This window comes from Thermobia domestica, chromosome 7, assembly GCF_964235325.1.
Source record: "Thermobia domestica chromosome 7, izTheDome1.hap1.1, whole genome shotgun sequence".
NCBI lineage: Eukaryota > Metazoa > Arthropoda > Insecta > Zygentoma > Lepismatidae > Thermobia > Thermobia domestica.
Window position 1 is genome coordinate 275696281 of NC_137460.1, and position 19787 is coordinate 275716067.

General features: G+C 38.4%; 1 protein-coding gene across 1 annotated transcript in view; it reads right to left on the reverse strand.

Annotated features, from left to right (window-relative positions):
* Nucleotides 1-9905: 9905 nt before the first annotated feature.
* Nucleotides 9906-19787, reverse strand: part of LOC145690941 (uncharacterized) — a 44038-nt gene continuing 34156 nt past the window's right edge. The window contains exon 2 of the mRNA XM_081766400.1: nt 9906-19077. Coding sequence (XP_081622526.1) covers nt 17658-19077 — 1420 coding nt within the window. The 3' untranslated portion in view covers nt 9906-17657. The remainder of the gene's footprint in view (nt 19078-19787) is intronic.

The window sequence follows — 19787 nt, forward strand, 5'->3', positions numbered from 1 at the left end:
ATTTTGGTGAATATATCTTGGGCTTACATATGGAACTACAGTAAACATGGGATAACATCACACAAATGACATTCCTTTGTCGAACATTCTACTCAAGCACTCGACTTGGGATTGTACGATTTTCATAACGCGCGTAAAAATAGCAGCTTAAATTATGTCATGTCTATTTTTCCGATATAATCCGTCATCTCATATAAAGAGTTCCTTCTCCGAGACCGCGAGTTGCCCGTTCCCTATCTTACCCCAATCCCGGAAGCCAGCAATCCAACTCAAAAAGAAAGTTTGTACCTGATTGAAGGAAGGCCCCTTTGGGTGAAATTTGCAAAGTGCAACAGGTGATACAGTGGACACTTTTACTAAATTGAACTATAGACGAGGCACTGGATTCTTTCCCTCATGTTTTTAATGCAACAATAAATACTTTCTACTGTTAAAAAAAAGTAAAAACAATGAAATTTCCAATGAGGCACGGCGAGCAGAGTCGCTACACATTACCAAATAAAAAAATAAAAAAAAAATTTGGGAATTGTGGTGTGCATTTCCAAATGAATACATATCTTAAAATAAATTCTGATATACGACTTAACACAAAAAAGCTATTGAGATGCAGCAAACACCTAGATTATATCTTTAAAAAAAAGACACCAGCATCAGCAACACTAAACAATTTTGGTATCTTATCAGACCTAGATCTAAAACTTCTAGCATAAGTCTTTTAAAGTACAATGTTATATTCGGTGCACAAATTGAGGGAAGAACAGAAATTTTTAATAAATTCTCAACTGCATAATCGACGTACCTCCCTGTTCAATCCGTTTACTCGTCCACCTTATCTCATTTATCTATCACTCCCCCAGAGTATGAGTTACTCTTATTTTCACTCCGGCCTGAAAGCCTCTGGCCAGGACAATATAAGCTGGACCTTTCTGTATTCGAAATCATATATTATTTCTTTTCCACTTTCGCTCATTTTTAATAGATGTTTCAGGGAAACCTGTTTTCCTTGTTCTTGGAAAACAGCTCGATTTTCTTCCATTTGTAAATGTGGATTAGAAAGTAATGTGTAATGCAAAAGCAATATCTCGCTACTCTAAACATATCAATCCTCTGCGAGAAAATTATCAAATGCATTACTTCCCGTTCAGTAGTTGGTAGTCCCAAAGTTGGTAGTGGAGGGTGGACGGCCAATCTGCCGTCAGAGGGAGCCAAAACGTGATTTTTTGTTTCGCATTTACATAAAATTTTAATAAAAGTTTCATTATTTTTCATCCGCTGTTTCATTTTTAACTGCCCTAAAAAAATATATTACAAACCCATATCTATACGTGTTAGCATTAGAATTAATAAATGAAAACCTGAAAGCTCATCGTAAAATATCAACTTTGAAAAAAAAATTGGTGGTATGCTTGGCACAATACAGAAAACTAACTACCGATGATGAAGCAGTGTAACCAATCCGAAGAGATATTTCCTACATATGCGGGTGAAGGAAAAGCAACAGAACTCGCCTTGAATGTAATAATACATGCAAGCAATCTCAGAAAGAGAGCAGTGAAGTGGATGTTGATTAACTTTGAACCCGCCTTGAGTCTACATATTGTGGAAAAACATATGCAAAAAGCATTCAATCATTACTGCTCTCTGCAATAAATATCAGCATTATAACAAGCTCAGTGACATGGATATTGGTTTGGTTCGAATCTGTTATTTTGTGTTTTGTACAGTGTTTTCACTCATATTTAACAGTATTATAGTTTAATTAAACTTATACATTTGGTCAACAATGATTTGTCTTGATTTACTAAACCTAAATGCTCCAAAACATACTTTTTGCATCATGCACAATGCTGAAAAATGTGAATAATCAATCACGGCCGAATTACCGTCGTCGCGAGCGGAAACGTGAATTGGCAGTACGTGAGATTGATACGTAATATTGAACGAATTTTATCGCACTTTTGATAACTAAGATGTTTCGCATTTGTATATTTTATCACGTGTGTAAATTGAATATACTTTTTATGTACAAACATGATTTTTTAGTAATTAGTTTCACATATCTTACAATGTCTTTCCACTAACAAAATGTGTACTTCATGTAAACGCTTTTCACAATTATACACAGCCATCTTTTACCTGTATGAGATAGCATGTTTCCTCAAAATTGAACTTCGATTATACCGTTCTTCATAGTCTTGACTGAGCAGTTACTCAACCATCTGTGTTTATATATCTGTTGGGAAATAGAAACTTTAATTAAGCCCTTTCTACACACGTAGAACGCTTTAATTTTTTCCGTAGTATTTAATGGTATGTTTTCTCTTGTGCATTGTAAAACGCGGGCTTCATATAAATCTTCTTTTCGCCTGTGTGTTGTCATATGTGTGAGAGTTTCATCTGTGTATTAAAATATCCTTCCAAACTTGAGTATAGACCAAGTAGTATTCCAAACTCTTAGTATATGTGAAGTTTTCCACTTGTGTATATTAAAATTTGTCTTGCCAAGCTTGAGCGCGAACTATATGGCGCACTCAAATCAGAAGTTGCTAACTCATTATTGCTTCATTTTACAGGATCACGCTTTAAATTTTATAGAAATGTGTTGAAATACCGATATATTAATACAATGGTGTAAAACTTTGTATGCTGGTTCGATTTGACAGGTGTGACGTTGTCTTACAGTACCAGATTTTTATAAGGTAAACAGAACGTTTTTGAATAAAAGTTAAAACCTGATTCAACAACTTTTCTTATAAAACGAGTGAAAAGTTGTTAAGTCAGTATACTCAGAAACTTCTAAGTATACAAGAGAATAAGTAAGGAATGCGAAACATAGCTTCGAACTTGATTTTTTACAACCGACATGCACATTCACCTTATATCATCATCCCGCGCTTGAGAAACGACTGTGGACGAAAAAGAGTAGAAGATATTTGCGTCGAAATTTTGGTACAGACCCTTTTTTCGCACAAACACCACGAATTCCGGTAAAGTCATTAACACTTTGGATAAAAATGCTATTAATCTCGCTTTGAAGACTTGAGTTTATGATCGCTTCTTATCAAAGACGACAACAACTGGAATGCAATCGTTTTCAATATTATTAGTCAGTCATTTTTTGACACATACAACCTTAATACGATTTTAACGTAAAGTTTATCTGATCAGTTTAACCCATGTAAAAGAGACGAAGACTTGAGTTTATGATCGCTTCAGTAGGGTGGGGACACTTGGGCGAGTTTTTTTTCCTACTGCGCATGCGCAAACCCTGGACGCTGATTGGCTGGCGCAGGTCACGTGACCCGGCCACGCCCCCTGACGCTGATTGGCTGGCCACGCCCCCTTGACGCTGATTGGTCGCCCCCGGCCACGCCCCCTGACGCTGATTGGTCGGCCACGCCCTTGACGCTGATTGGTCGGTGCAGGCCACGCCCCCCCGGCCACGCTCTTTTACGACCTCCTATCTACTGCGCCGATTGGCTGGCGCGGGACCCCCGCCGATTGGCTGGCAGCGGACACCCACCGATTGGCTGCCACCGGACCCCGCCCCGTTCACGCCGATTGGCTGGCGTCGGACCTCGCCCCCTTGACGCCGATTGGCTGTCCACGCGCACGGTCTGCGCAGATCGGTCGACGCCGGATCACCGCACCTGCCACATGCCACATAAGATTCGTTCCCTTTTATGAGCACTTTACGAACACATAGCAGAGCAGATATCACATTCTTCATTCGCCTATTTAACGCAGCACATATTACACAGAGACTCGTTCCCTTTTATGAGCACTTTTAACATGGCAGAAATTACACAGAGACCACGAACACATAACATAGCACATATTACATAGCAGGGGTGCACTCGTTCCCTTTTATGAGCACTCTTTTTAAACATAGCAGAGAATAATGGGAGTGTATTCGCCCTCCATTTTGAGACCAATTTTTGACCTACTGCGCATATGCGCAAAACTGTTCCGATTTCGCCGTTAAAAAAAAATAACAACATACACACAGCAGACCGCAGACTGTTCCAGTTCAGGAGCAGATTACTGCTATGCGCAGAAACATAAAATAAGACATAACACCCCCGTTCTCTTTTACGAGCACTTTATAGCAACATAATAGAGCAGAGAATAAAAAAAATAACAACCACACACACACACTTGATTGCTTATGCGCAGTAAAATTAAATTTCCAATTAATTACACATTGCACGCATGCGCAGAAAAATTACACTAGACTACAGCCTGTTCCAGTTGCAGTGCTGGTCCCGGTTCAATAGAGCAGACTACGTGCAACAAGCAGGTCATAAAAGACTATGACCTATTTTTCATCCCCTAAATAACATAGTATACACCCACACTTGGAAATAACACGCATGCGCAGAAACATTTACATTTCCGATTCGACCATGCTGGTAAAGAATACCACACTTATTTCTAATAGAAACTAGTTGCGAAATAGAAACTTTAATTAAGCCCTTTCTACACACGTAGAACGCTTTAATTTTTTCCGTAGTATTTAATAGTATGTTTTCTCTTGTGCATTGTAAAACGCGAGCTTCATATAAATCTTCTTTTCGCCTGTGTGTTGTCATATGTGTGAGAGTTTCATCTGTGTATTAAAATATCCTTCCAAACTTGAGTATAGACCAAGTAGTATTCCAAACTCTTAGTATATGTGAAGTTTTCCACTTGTGTATATTAAAATTTGTCTTGCCAAGCTTGAGCGCGAACTATATGGCGCACTCAAATCAGAAGTTGCTAACTCATTATTGCTTCATTTTACAGGATCACGCTTTAAATTTTATAGAAATGTGTTGAAATACCGATATATTAATACAATGGTGTAAAACTTTGTATGCTGGTTCGATTTGACAGGTGTGACGTTGTCTTACAGTACCAGATTTTTATAAGGTAAACAGAACGTTTTTGAATAAAAGTTAAAACCTGATTCAACAACTTTTCTTATAAAACGAGTGAAAAGTTGTTAAGTCAGTATACTCAGAAACTTCTAAGTATACAAGAGAATAAGTAAGGAATGCGAAACATAGCTTCGAACTTGATTTTTTACAACCGACATGCACATTCACCTTATATCATCATCCCGCGCTTGAGAAACGACTGTGGACGAAAAAGAGTAGAAGATATTTGCGTCGAAATTTTGGTACAGACCCTTTTTTCGCACAAACACCACGAATTCCGGTAAAGTCATTAACACTTTGGATAAAAATGCTATTAATCTCGCTTTGAAGACTTGAGTTTATGATCGCTTCTTATCAAAGACGACAACAACTGGAATGCAATCGTTTTCAATATTATTAGTCAGTCATTTTTTGACACATACAACCTTAATACGATTTTAACGTAAAGTTTATCTGATCAGTTTAACCCATGTAAAAGAGACGAAGACTTGAGTTTATGATCGCTTCAGTAGGGTGGGGACACTTGGGCGAGTTTTTTTTCCTACTGCGCATGCGCAAACCCTGGACGCTGATTGGCTGGCGCAGGTCACGTGACCCGGCCACGCCCCCTGACGCTGATTGGCTGGCCACGCCCCCTTGACGCTGATTGGTCGCCCCCGGCCACGCCCCCTGACGCTGATTGGTCGGCCACGCCCTTGACGCTGATTGGTCGGTGCAGGCCACGCCCCCCCGGCCACGCTCTTTTACGACCTCCTATCTACTGCGCCGATTGGCTGGCGCGGGACCCCCGCCGATTGGCTGGCAGAGGACACCCACCGATTGGCTGCCACCGGACCCCGCCCCGTTCACGCCGATTGGCTGGCGTCGGACCTCGCCCCCTTGACGCCGATTGGCTGTCCACGCGCACGGTCTGCGCAGATCGGTCGACGCCGGATCACCGCACCTGCCACATGCCACATAAGATTCGTTCCCTTTTATGAGCACTTTACGAACACATAGCAGAGCAGATATCACATTCTTCATTCGCCTATTTAACGCAGCACATATTACACAGAGACTCGTTCCCTTTTATGAGCACTTTTAACATGGCAGAAATTACACAGAGACCACGAACACATAACATAGCACATATTACATAGCAGGGGTGCACTCGTTCCCTTTTATGAGCACTCTTTTTAAACATAGCAGAGAATAATGGGAGTGTATTCGCCCTCCATTTTGAGACCAATTTTTGACCTACTGCGCATATGCGCAAAACTGTTCCGATTTCGCCGTTAAAAAAAATAACAACACACACACAGCAGACCGCAGACAGTTCCAGTTCAGGAGCAGATTACTGCTATGCGCAGAAACATAAAATAAGACATAACACCCCCGTTCTCTTTTACGAGCACTTTATAGCAACATAATAGAGCAGAGAATAAAACAAATAACAACCACACACACACACTTGATTGCTTATGCGCAGTAAAATTAAATTTCCAATTAATTACACATTGCACGCATGCGCAGAAAAATTACACTAGACTACAGCCTGTTCCAGTTGCAGTGCTGGTCCCGGTTCAATAGAGCAGACTACGTGCAACAAGCAGGTCATAAAAGACTATGACCTATTTTTCATCCCCTAAATAACATAGTAGACACCCACACTTGGAAATAACACGCATGCGCAGAAACATTTACATTTCCGATTCGACCATGCTGGTAAAGAATACCACACTTATTTCTACCAGGGTCTTATAGTTTATGTGGGATATGCCCTTTCTATGACAATTTTAACCGATTTGGATGAAACTCGGTATATGGGGGTTTTCGACCATGCTGATTACCAATACCACACCTACTTTTACCTGGGTCTTATGGTTCATGTGGGATACGTCCTTTCCATGACAATTTTAACCGATTTGGATGAAACTCGGGATATGGGGGTTTTCGACCATGCTGATTACCAAAACCACACCTACTTTTACCTGGACGTCGTTTGTATGACACTTAAAACCTAATAACTCAAAAACGGGTCCACATATTGAGGTCGTGTTTCCACATTTAGTAACTGGACATCAACTACTACAAGTTCCAAAATAATGACCATCGAGGTCAAAGGTCAACCTACTTAAAACCTAATAACATGAAAACTGAGCCACATATTGAGGTGCTGTTTCCAAATCTAGTAACTGGTCACCAACTACTACAAGTTCCAAAATAATGACCATCGAGGTCAAAGGTCAACATACTTAAAACCTAATAAAACGAAAACGGAGCCACATATTGAGGTGCTGTTTCCAAATCTAGTAATTGGTCATCAGGTACTACAAGATCCAAAACATAGACCATCGAAGTCAAAGGTCAACCTACTTAAAACCTAATAACACGAATACGGGGCCACATATTGAGATGGTGTTTCCAAGTCTGGTAATTGGTCATCAGGTACTACAAGACCCAAAACATTGACCATCGAGGTCAAAGGTTAACCTACTTAAAACCTAATAACACGAAAACGGGGCCACATATTGAGATGGTGTTTCCAAGTCTGGTAATTGGTTATCAGGTACTACAAGATCCAAAACATTGACCATCGAGGTCAAAGGTCAACATACTTAAAACCTAATAACACGAAAACTGAGCCACATATTGAGGTCGTGTTTCCACGTTTAGTAATTGGTCATCAGGTACTACAAGTTCCAAAATAATGACCATCGAGGTCAAAGGTCAACATACTTAAAACCTAATAACACGAAAACGGAGCCACATATTGAGGTCGTGTTTCCACGTTTAGTAATTGGTCATCAGGTACTACAAGTTCCAAAACAATGACCATCGAGGTCAAAGGTCAACCTACTTAAAACCTAATCACTCGAAAACGGAGCCACATATTGAGATGCTGTTTCCAAATCTAGTAATTGGTCATCAGGTACTACAAGATCCAAAACAATGACCATCGATGTCAAAGGTCAACCTACTTAAAACCTAATCACTCGAAAACGGATCCATATATTGAGATGGTGTTTCCAAATCTAGTAACTGGTCATCAACTACTACAAGTTCCAAAACATTGACCATTGAGGTCAAAGGTCAACCTACTTGAAACCTAATCACTCGGAAACGGATCCACATATTGAGATGGTGTTTCCAAATCTACTAATAGGTCATCAGGCACTACAAGTTCCAAAATAATGACCATCGAGGTCAAAGGTCAACATACTTAAAACTTAATAACACGAAAACGGACCCACATATTGAGATGGTGTTGCCACATTTAGTAATTGGACATCAACTACTACAAGTTCCAAAATAATGACCATCGTGGTCAAAAGGTTAAAATACTTAAAACCTAATCACTCGACAACTGAGACACATATTGAGATGGTGTTTCCAAATCTAGTAACTGGTCATCAACTACTACAAGTTCCAAAATAATGACCATCGTGGTCAAAAGGTTAAAATACTTAAAACCTAATCACTCGAAAACGGAGGCACATATTGAGGTGCGGTTTCCAAATCTAGTAATAGGTCATCAACTAGTACACGTTAAAAACGTACTGACTTTCGAGGTCAAAGGTCAAATATTTAAACCTTAATAACTTGTAAACGGAGTCAGCAAGAGATTTCTGTGTCCTATTCTTTTTTTTGTTCCAAGCAGAAAAAGTGAAGAATGAATAAATTTTAGTGACGTATTTGCTATTGTACTAACGAGAAAAAAAAATCAAAACAACGCCATTTTTAACTAGCTCAGAATTTCTGTACATTTTGGTTATTCAAAATAATTTGGATGGACTAACGAAAAAGAAAGCAGAGATATGCCACTTTAGCTAGCTGAGAATTTAAAGAAACAAAGGGAACCTACTCAATTTTCTATCAACGAGAAATGCCATATTTCAACTACCTCAGAGTTTATGTCTTCTTGTACTAATTAAATAAACGAAGGAATAATGTACCAATGAGAAATGCCATTTTTTTCTAGACCATGTTCTAATATTTAAACAAACGAAGGGGTGAATTTGAGTGACCTATTCAATTTTGCACCAACGAGAAATAACGGCGTATTTTAATTCATTTTGTACTATTTAAATGAACAAACAATCGGATAAATTTAACCGGCTCAGAAGTGTACTATTTAAACAAACGAAGGTCTCTTGAGTGAGATTTCCAATTTTGTAGCAAGAATGACTATTTTCTAACTAACTCAAATTTGGATGGAGTGATTAGTTTTGTTCGAACCAGAAAAATTTGATTGGATTATTTCCTTATGTACCAACTGGGAAAAGTGAAGGAATAAATTTGGGTAGAATATTTAGTTTTGTACCTAGCAAAATAAGAAAAAGAAGTGAAGAACGAATAACATGTACCAACAAACAAAATGGAGCACCAGCGACAAAAAAGAAATCGAAGGAGGAATAAATTTGGGTGACCTAATCAGTTTGTAATAAGCAGAATCAGCATTCTATACTTTTTTTCTCCCATTCATTGGGGTTGTCCTATTTCCTTTTGTACCAACGAGAACCATTTTTAACAGACATAGAATCTGTACCAAACAGAAAAGAGGAGCTACACGATTAAACAAAGCAATCAATTTTTAACTAGCTCAGAATTTATGTGCCTTTTGTAACGAAGAAACAAATTTGAAGGAGGTTCATTTTAACTAATCCTGCTGCGAGTAGATCAATTAGTACATAGTAAAAAAATAAAACAATATGACATTATTGCGACTTTCATTTTCGAATACATACGAATTAGGCCACTATGGCAAAAAAATTCTTGAAAACTCTCTCCTTATGCTTTAGAAACCCGCTAGTAGGGCGTCGATTCAGTAATCCATATTGGAGTATACCTTTCATACAACAAACAAGTCTACTGTCTTCGGCACGCATTTTAGACCAAGGGCAGCAAGACACTATATTAAATAACACTTCTGCTGGATAGAAATTCGATTCTCTCGATCTTCTGCTTTACTTGGAAATTCTCCACATCTTAGAATTTATCAGGTTACATCTAGTAAAAGAAAACGAACAGATAATTTTGAGACAGTTCCATATGGGTAAATACAGTATTAGTAGAGATAAGGAGAGAGTAAAAAAAAAAATGGAAAATTAAATTTTAAATCATTATTATTATTATTATTTTAGAGGTCAAAAGGAAGAATAAATGAATTTGAGTGGCATATGTACGGAATTTAGTTTTGTAAAGGGCAAAAAAATTGAATGGAATATTTTATTTTGTACCAGCTGGGAATTTAGTGTTGCACCATTGTATCAATTTAAGTATTTTTGTACTATTTAGTACCACCGAGAAGGTGTAGAATATTTAGTTTTGTTGGCTTCTTTATTTTGTATTAACGACTAAAGCCTTTAACACATACTTGGTTGTGTGCATTATAATGGCCGAAGTTTTTCATTTCCCCGTGGTACAACGTAATGGTCGCCCCGCTTATTCTAGGTCTACAGTTAGATATTTTCGATTGGATAATGGTATAAAGCCACGTTTTGTTGAGCACAATGCCCACTATAACGATGTGGTAGACAATTATTTGATGGATAGATATTTGTTTAATAGTCGATATAACAAATGGTCGAAGGATAGAATTTGTTAAGCATTTATCGCATGTAGATATTAAGATAGACTTTTAATCCTGGTTTGTTAAATCTTACGTTGAAATATTTTATAAGCCTTTCTTAGTGACGGGAGAGGCAATTTAAATTGTTCTCTGGATGACACAAAAATAATACAAAATGTAGCATCACAAAGGTATAACATTCTGAACTTTTCTTCTTATTGTTACAAAAATGAAATAGAATAATACAAAATGGTATAAAAATAGTGAGCTTGTTATAATGGTCCTTCTTCCCTTTTTTTGTGGTTGGTACAAAACTAAAAGTGAATAGGATTATTCCCTCGTTTATTTGAATAGCGCAAAAAAGGTATAGAAATTCTGAGCTTATTCCTTCGTTTGTTTGAGTAGCAGAATATGGTCTTATAAATGTTTTCGCAGAATGGAGGTGTAATTGTTATCTTTACCTAATAACTCTCTTAGATAAGATCATTATTGCTGGTAGACTACAATAAACTGCACTATTACAGACTATTATAAGTACAGTGCAATACCGCTATTATTTGGAAATTCTTACACAATGTATCGAAGTCTACTCCAACTAAGCATAAGGAGAAAGTAGTATTTTTTGCCATAATGGATAATTCTGTATGTATAGCTTTATTGTGAGAAAAACCATTTGTTATTCTTTTTCACCAAGTTTCCAAATACCGCGAGGTCCAACAGATAGGTATCAGGAGATACCGCAAAAAGGCCAGTTTTACCACATCGTGTAAAGCAGCCAAGTAAATCTGCAATCTGGATACTTGGCCTGAACTCGCCCACATGATTTCAAAACTTTAATAACTCATCCAAAGTGTCCTGCGTTCCCCCATAGCGAAAGAAAGCTATCACAGTATAACTATTACCCTTAGTTTTCATGGCAAAAAAGGTAGCTGATTGGAAAAGAGAACTGTGTGCAGTTAAACGAGTAACCAACGACAAAAAAGTCTATCTTAATATCTACATGCGATAAATGCTTAACAAATTCTATCATATACCATTTGTTATATCGACTATTAAACAAATATCTATCCATCAAATAATTGTCTACCACATCGTTATAGTGGGCATTGTGCTCAACAAAACGTGGCTTTATACCATTATCCAATCGAAAATATCTAACTGTAGACCTAGAATAAGCGGGGCGACCATTACGTTGTACCACGGGGAAATGAAAAACTTCGGCCATTATAATGCACACAACCAAGTATGTGTTAAAGGCTTTAGTCGTTAATACAAAATAAAGAAGCCAACAAAACTAAATATTCTACACCTTCTCGGTGGTACTAAATAGTACAAAAATACTTAAATTGATACAATGGTGCAACACTAAATTCCCAGCTGGTACAAAATAAAATATTCCATTCAATTTTTTTGCCCTTTACAAAACTAAATTCCGTACATATGCCACTCAAATTCATTTATTCTTCCTTTTGACCTCTAAAATAATAATAATAATAATGATTTAAAATTTAATTTTCCATTTTTTTTCACTCTCTCCTTATCTCTACTAATACTGTATTTACCCATATGGAACTGTCTCAAAATTATCTGTTCGTTTTCTTTTACTAGATGTAACCTGATAAATTCTAAGATGTGGAGAATTTCCAAGTAAAGCAGAAGATCGAGAGAATCGAATTTCTATCCAGCAGAAGTGTTATTTAATATAGTGTCTTGCTGCCCTTGGTCTAAAATGCGTGCCGAAGACAGTAGACTTGTTTGTTGTATAAAAGGTATACTTCAATATGGATTACTGAATCGACGCCCTACTAGCGGGTTTCTAAAGCATAAGGAGAGAGTTTTCAAGAATTTTTTTGCCATAGTGGCCTAATTCGTATGTATTCGAAAATGAAAGTCGCAATAATGTCATATTGTTTTATTTTTTTACTATGTACTAATTGATCTACTCGCAGCAGGATTAGTTAAAATGAACCTCCTTCAAATTTGTTTCTTCGTTACAAAAGGCACATAAATTCTGAGCTAGTTAAAAATTGATTGCTTTGTTTAATCGTGTAGCTCCTCTTTTCTGTTTGGTACAGATTCTATGTCTGTTAAAAATGGTTCTCGTTGGTACAAAAGGAAATAGGACAACTCCAATGAATGGGAGAAAAAAGTATAGAATGCTGATTCTGCTTATTACAAACTGATTAGGTCACCCAAATTTATTCCTCCTTCGATTTCTTTTTTGTCGCTGGTGCTCCATTTTGTTTGTTGGTACATGTTATTCGTTCTTCACTTCCTTTTCTTATTTTGCTAGGTACAAAACTAAATATTCTACCCAAATTTATTCCTTCACTTTTCCCAGTTGGTACATAAGGAAATAATCCAATCAAATTTTTCTGGTTCGAACAAAACTAATCACTCCATCCAAATTTGAGTTAGTTAGAAAATAGTCCTTCTTGCTACAAAATTGGAAATCTCACTCAAGAGACCTTCGTTTGTTTAAATAGTACACTTCTGAGCCGGTTAAATTTATCCGATTGTTTGTTCATTTAAATAGTACAAAATGAATTAAAATACGCCGTTATTTCTCGTTGGTGCAAAATTGAATAGGTCACTCAAATTCACCCCTTCGTTTGTTTAAATATTAGAACATGGTCTAGAAAAAAATGGCATTTCTCATTGGTACATTATTCCTTCGTTTATTTAATTAGTACAAGAAGACATAAACTCTGAGGTAGTTGAAATATGGCATTTCTCGTTGATAGAAAATTGAGTAGGTTCCCTTTGTTTCTTTAAATTCTCAGCTAGCTAAAGTGGCATATCTCTGCTTTCTTTTTCGTTAGTCCATCCAAATTATTTTGAATAACCAAAATGTACAGAAATTCTGAGATAGTTAAAAATGGCGTTGTTTTGATTTTTTTTTCTCGTTAGTACAATAGCAAATACGTCACTAAAATTTATTCATTCTTCACTTTTTCTGCTTGGAACGAAAAAAAGAATAGGACACAGAAATCTCTTGCTGACTCCGTTTACAAGTTATTAAGGTTTAAATATTTGACCTTTGACCTCGAAAGTCAGTACGTTTTTAACGTGTACTAGTTGATGACCTATTACTAGATTTGGAAACCGCACCTCAATATGTGCCTCCGTTTTCGAGTGATTAGGTTTTAAGTATTTTAACCTTTTGACCACGATGGTCATTATTTTGGAACTTGTAGTAGTTGATGACCAGTTACTAGATTTGGAAACACCATCTCAATATGTGTCTCAGTTGTCGAGTGATTAGGTTTTAAGTATTTTAACCTTTTGACCACGATGGTCATTATTTTGGAACTTGTAGTAGTTGATGTCCAATTACTAAATGTGGCAACACCTTCTCAATATGTGGGTCCGTTTTCGTGTTATTAAGTTTTAAGTATGTTGACCTTTGACCTCGATGGTCATTATTTTGGAACTTGTAGTGCCTGATGACCTATTAGTAGATTTGGAAACACCATCTCAATATGTGGATCCGTTTTCGAGTGATTAGGTTTCAAGTAGGTTGACCTTTGACCTCAATGGTCAATGTTTTGGAACTTGTAGTAGTTGATGACCAGTTACTAGATTTGGAAACACCATCTCAATATATGGATCCGTTTTCGAGTGATTAGGTTTTAAGTAGGTTGACCTTTGACATCGATGGTCATTGTTTTGGATCTTGTAGTACCTGATGACCAATTACTAGATTTGGAAACAGCATCTCAATATGTGGCTCCGTTTTCGAGTGATTAGGTTTTAAGTAGGTTGACCTTTGACCTCGATGGTCATTGTTTTGGAACTTGTAGTACCTGATGACCAATTACTAAACGTGGAAACACGACCTCAATATGTGGCTCCGTTTTCGTGTTATTAGGTTTTATGTATGTTGACCTTTGACCTCGATGGTCATTATTTTGGAACTTGTAGTACCTGATGACCAATTACTAAACGTGGAAACACGACCTCAATATGTGGCTCAGTTTTCGTGTTATTAGGTTTTAAGTATGTTGACCTTTGACCTCGATGGTCAATGTTTTGGATCTTGTAGTACCTGATAACCAATTACCAGACTTGGAAACACCATCTCAATATGTGGCCCCGTTTTCGTGTTATTAGGTTTTAAGTAGGTTGACCTTTGACCTCGATGGTCAATGTTTTGGGTCTTGTAGTACCTGATGACCAATTACCAGACTTGGAAACACCATCTCAATATGTGGCCCCGTATTCGTGTTATTAGGTTTTAAGTAGGTTGACCTTTGACCTCGATGGTCAATGTTTTGGATCTTGTAGTACCTGATGACCAATTACTAGATTTGGAAACAGCACCTCAATATGTGGCTCCGTTTTCGTTTTATTAGGTTTTAAGTATGTTGACCTTTGACCTCGATGGTCATTATTTTGGAACTTGTAGTAGTTGGTGACCAGTTACTAGATTTGGAAACAGCACCTCAATATGTGGCTCAGTTTTCATGTTATTAGGTTTTAAGTAGGTTGACCTTTGACCTCGATGGTCATTATTTTGGAACTTGTAGTAGTTGATGTCCAGTTACTAAATGTGGAAACACGACCTCAATATGTGGACCCGTTTTTGAGTTATTAGGTTTTAAGTGTCATACAAACGACGTCCAGGTAAAAGTAGGTGTGGTTTTGGTAATCAGCATGGTCGAAAACCCCCATATCCCGAGTTTCATCCAAATCGGTTAAAATTGTCATGGAAAGGACGTATCCCACATGAACCATAAGACCCAGGTAAAAGTAGGTGTGGTATTGGTAATCAGCATGGTCGAAAACCCCCATATACCGAGTTTCATCCAAATCGGTTAAAATTGTCATAGAAAGGGCATATCCCACATAAACTATAAGACCCTGGTAGAAATAAGTGTGGTATTCTTTACCAGCATGGTCGAATCGGGAAATGTAAATGTTTCTGCGCATGCGTGTTATTTCCAAGTGTGGGTGTATACTATGTTATTTAGGGGATGAAAAATAGGTCATAGTCTTTTATGACCTGCTTGTTGCACGTAGTCTGCTCTATTGAACCGGGACCAGCACTGCAACTGGAACAGGCTGTAGTCTAGTGTAATTTTTCTGCGCATGCGTGCAATGTGTAATTAATTGGAAATTTAATTTTACTGCGCATAAGCAATCAAGTGTGTGTGTGTGGTTGTTATTTGTTTTATTCTCTGCTCTATTATTTTGCTATAAAGTGCTCGTAAAAGAGAACGGGGGTGTTATGTCTTATTTTATGTTTCTGCGCATAGCAGTAATCTGCTCCTGAACTGGAACAGTCTGCGGTCTGCTGTGTGTGTGTTGTTATTTTTTTTAACGGCGAAATCGGAACAGTTTTGCGCATATGCGCAGTAGGTCAAAAATTGGTCTCAAAATGGAGGGCGAATACACTCCCATTATTCTCTGCTATGTTTAAAAAGAGTGCTCATAAAAGGGAACGAGTGCACCCCTGCTATGTAATATGTGCTATGTTATGTGTTCGTGGTCTCTGTGTAATTTCTGCCATGTTAAAAGTGCTCATAAAAGGGAACGAGTCTCTGTGTAATATGTGCTGCGTTAAATAGGCGAATGAAGAATGTGATATCTGTTCTGCTATGTGTTCGTAAAGTGCTCATAAAAGGGAACGAATCTTATGTGGCATGTGGCAGGTGCGGTGATCCGGCGTCGACCGATCTGCGCAGACCGTGCGCGTGGACAGCCAATCGGCGTCAAGGGGGCGAGGTCCGACGCCAGCCAATCGGCGTGAACGGGGCGGGGTCCGGTGGCAGCCAATCGGTGGGTGTCCGCTGCCAGCCAATCGGCGGGGGTCCCGCGCCAGCCAATCGGCGCAGTAGATAGGAGGTCGTAAAAGAGCGTGGCCGGGGGGGCGTGGCCTGCACCGACCAATCAGCGTCAAGGGCGTGGCCGACCAATCAGCGTCAGGGGGCGTGGCCGGGGGCGACCAATCAGCGTCAAGGGGGCGTGGCCAGCCAATCAGCGTCAGGGGGCGTGGCCGGGTCACGTGACCTGCGCCAGCCAATCAGCGTCCAGGGTTTGCGCATGCGCAGTAGGAAAAAAAACTCGCCCAAGTGTCCCCACCCTACTGCTTCTTATCTTCAAATTGCATAAAATTTTCTGTCACGTGCATGAAAGAATGTCGTAAAAACGGGAAATATAAATATTTGCGGTGAAAATGGAACTGCGCAACCATGTATGGACAAGCAAGATGCAGCTAAAATGCAGATGGTCCAGAAAGCCCTACTGTTCAAAATTGACATGTTTTTCCGCTGGATCTACACTTGTAGCTTATGAGGAAGGTGCGCCCTCACTATGGATGTCGCTTAAACTTGTTGCCTTTAACTCCCTTACATACAAGAACTCTCATGGGCTATATTTGAAATTTTTATCTCTACATAAATGTTCCTTGGAGTAGATGCGGAACCAATTTCCTGTAACATCTGCCCCCAAAATACGGACTTAACAATTTGTCCTTCACAGCTTACATTCCATTCCAAAGGGCAGGTACATTTGAAGGGCTGTGTGGTCTGACTCCTTTAATATTTAATTCTGTTGTAGTCCTCTTTAGCAGTGTATTTATCGTGCACAGAATATTTCTGCCAAAACTTAACTTATGAGAGCGGCAAATTCTTTTCTATATGTCATGTCTTTTTACGTGTCTTGCCAAAGCTGATTCTAAACTAAATCCTATTGAACTTCCTTCGCATATCTCTCGTTATTTAACTATGTGTTTTAGGATACGATTTGCCAGTAAATGTATTTCTACACTCCGCGCGTGTGAGACTCTTGTCTTGTGTGGATTAACAATTTCTTCCTCAATGTGAACCTTGATTAAATAGGAGGCTACGTTCTATGCATCTCTTTGGTTTGTCACTTGTGTATTGAAATGCCTTGCAAGGATTGAGCGTAGACTATATCATTTTCAACATTTTCCATGTGTGAGATTTACGTTCTATTTGGCTTAACACGTATGAACGTTGAATAAATTCCATTCCAGGGTTTTGGCACGTGTGAGATTTTGGATCGGGTGTGGATCAACATGCGTGTAGCCAACTCTGAATTTCATTTAAATACTTAACCACACTTTGGCAAGTGTGAGCTTTATATCTTTTGTGAACTAACGTGTGTAACCAAAGTTGAATAATGTTTAAATCCCTTACCAAACTCTTGGCGCGTATGATGCTTTAAACTGTGTGTATTGACATGTGTGAAGCCAAATATGAACGTCGATTAAATGACTTACCACACTCGTTGCATGTGTAAGGTTTTTCTCCTGTGTGGATTAACATGTGTCTAGCCAAACGTGAACGTACACTAAATCCCTTACCACACTCTTTGCACGTGTGAGGTTTTTCCCCTGCGTGTTTTAACATGTGTGTAGCCAAATGTGAACGTACACTAAATTTTTTACCACACTCTCTGCACGTGTGAGGTCTATCTCCTGTGTGGATTGACAGGTGTGAAGACAAATCGTAACGTCGATTAAATCCCGTACCACACTCTTGGCACGTGTGAGGTTTTTCTCCTGTGTGGATTGACATGTGATAAGACAAACTGGAACGATGATTAAATGCCCTACCACACTCTTGGCAACTGTAGGGTTTTCCTCCAGTGTGGATTAACATGTGTGAAGCCAAATATGAGCGTACACCAAATCCCTTACCACACACTTGGCACGTGTGTGCTCTTTCTCCTGTGTGGATTAACATGTGTATAGCCAAATCAGAACGTGCACTAAATCCCTTACCACACTCTTCGCACGTGTATGGTTTTTCTCCTGTGTGGATTAACAGGTGTCTAACCAAAGCTGAACGATGCTTAAATCCCCTACCACAGTCGTGGCATGTGTAGCATCTTTCTCCTTTGTGGACAAACATGTGTTGAGTCAAATCTGAACGTGCAGTAAATCCCCTACCACACTCTTGGCACGTGTATTTTTTTACTCCTGTGTGTATTATCATGTGTCTAGCCAAATGCGAACGTACACTAAATCCCTTACCACACTCGTGGCACGTGTGATGTTTATCCCCTGTGTGAATTGACAGGTGTGAAGACAAATTGGAACGTCGATTAAATGCCTTACCACACTCTTGGCACGTGTAAGGTTTTTCTCCCGTATGGATTAACAGGTGTGAAGACAAATTGGAACGTTGTTTAAATGCCTTACCACACTCTTCGCACGTGTGAGGTTTTTCTCCTGTGTGGATTAATGTGTGTCTAGCCAAACTTGAACATCGAGTAAATGACCTACCACACTGCTGGCATGTGTGTAACCTTACTCCTGTACGATTTAACATGTGCGTAGCCAAACATGAACATACACTAGATTCCATTCCACATACTCCGCAGATGTGGGATTTTTGACCTGTGTGCACTAAGTTATTGCTTGACAAAGTTGAACTTCGACTAAAGTGTTTTTCACTCTTTCGGTAGGCATGACGCTTTTCACTCTCCTGAGCTAGAATATGCCTTGACAAAAGTGATGGATGAAACCCCTTGCCAAACTGCATCGAAGTATGAGATTCCTCATCTGAATGAGAAATGGTTTCCTTGAAAGTAATACACGTATCGTCTTCTCCGTGGAATGGTAATACGTTATCGCGCCTGTAACAAATTCAACAAATAAGGAAATGTGAATGGAGATAATGATTAAGTAGCAACAAAAAAATAATCATTCTCTTTATTTCATGATAAAATTACACTCATTTTTTTTATTACATGAAATATTGTACAAATATGAAATGGAGTACCACTGAGTAGTTTCCATATCTTTCTATTCTCATAAAAAGAGGCTGTAGTTTGTTTCAATATATCAAATTGAGCCATCGTTTATACCGTTGCTGTCATAAGTCTTTGACCGTGGCTGCTTTGAAACAAATGCACAGTACGAGAATTAAATCTGTCTTATCTGTAGTTTCATGTGGAGAAAAAACAAAATTGCGTATCAAAGGTTTCAGAACAACTGAACTTATTAAAATAAACTCTACCGAAAATCATTCACTTATATCATCATAAGAGGAATACGAAAGACATTTTGAAACGAAGAAAAAAAATAATATACAACTTTCCAAGGTGAGGCAGAGAAACTTAAAGTAACCAGACTAAAGACTAATCATTTACAGCGTAGTGATTGTAGTTCAGTGGTCTAGGCGATTGGCCAATAATCTGGGACTTTTTCGATCGAATACACGTCGAGTATTTTTTTTTTTTTTTTTTTTACTTTAGGAATGTTGATGGCGGTTGACCAGCGATAACACACGCTTTATCACATTCAAATATTTGAATACTACTATAATAATTCTTTAATATAAATT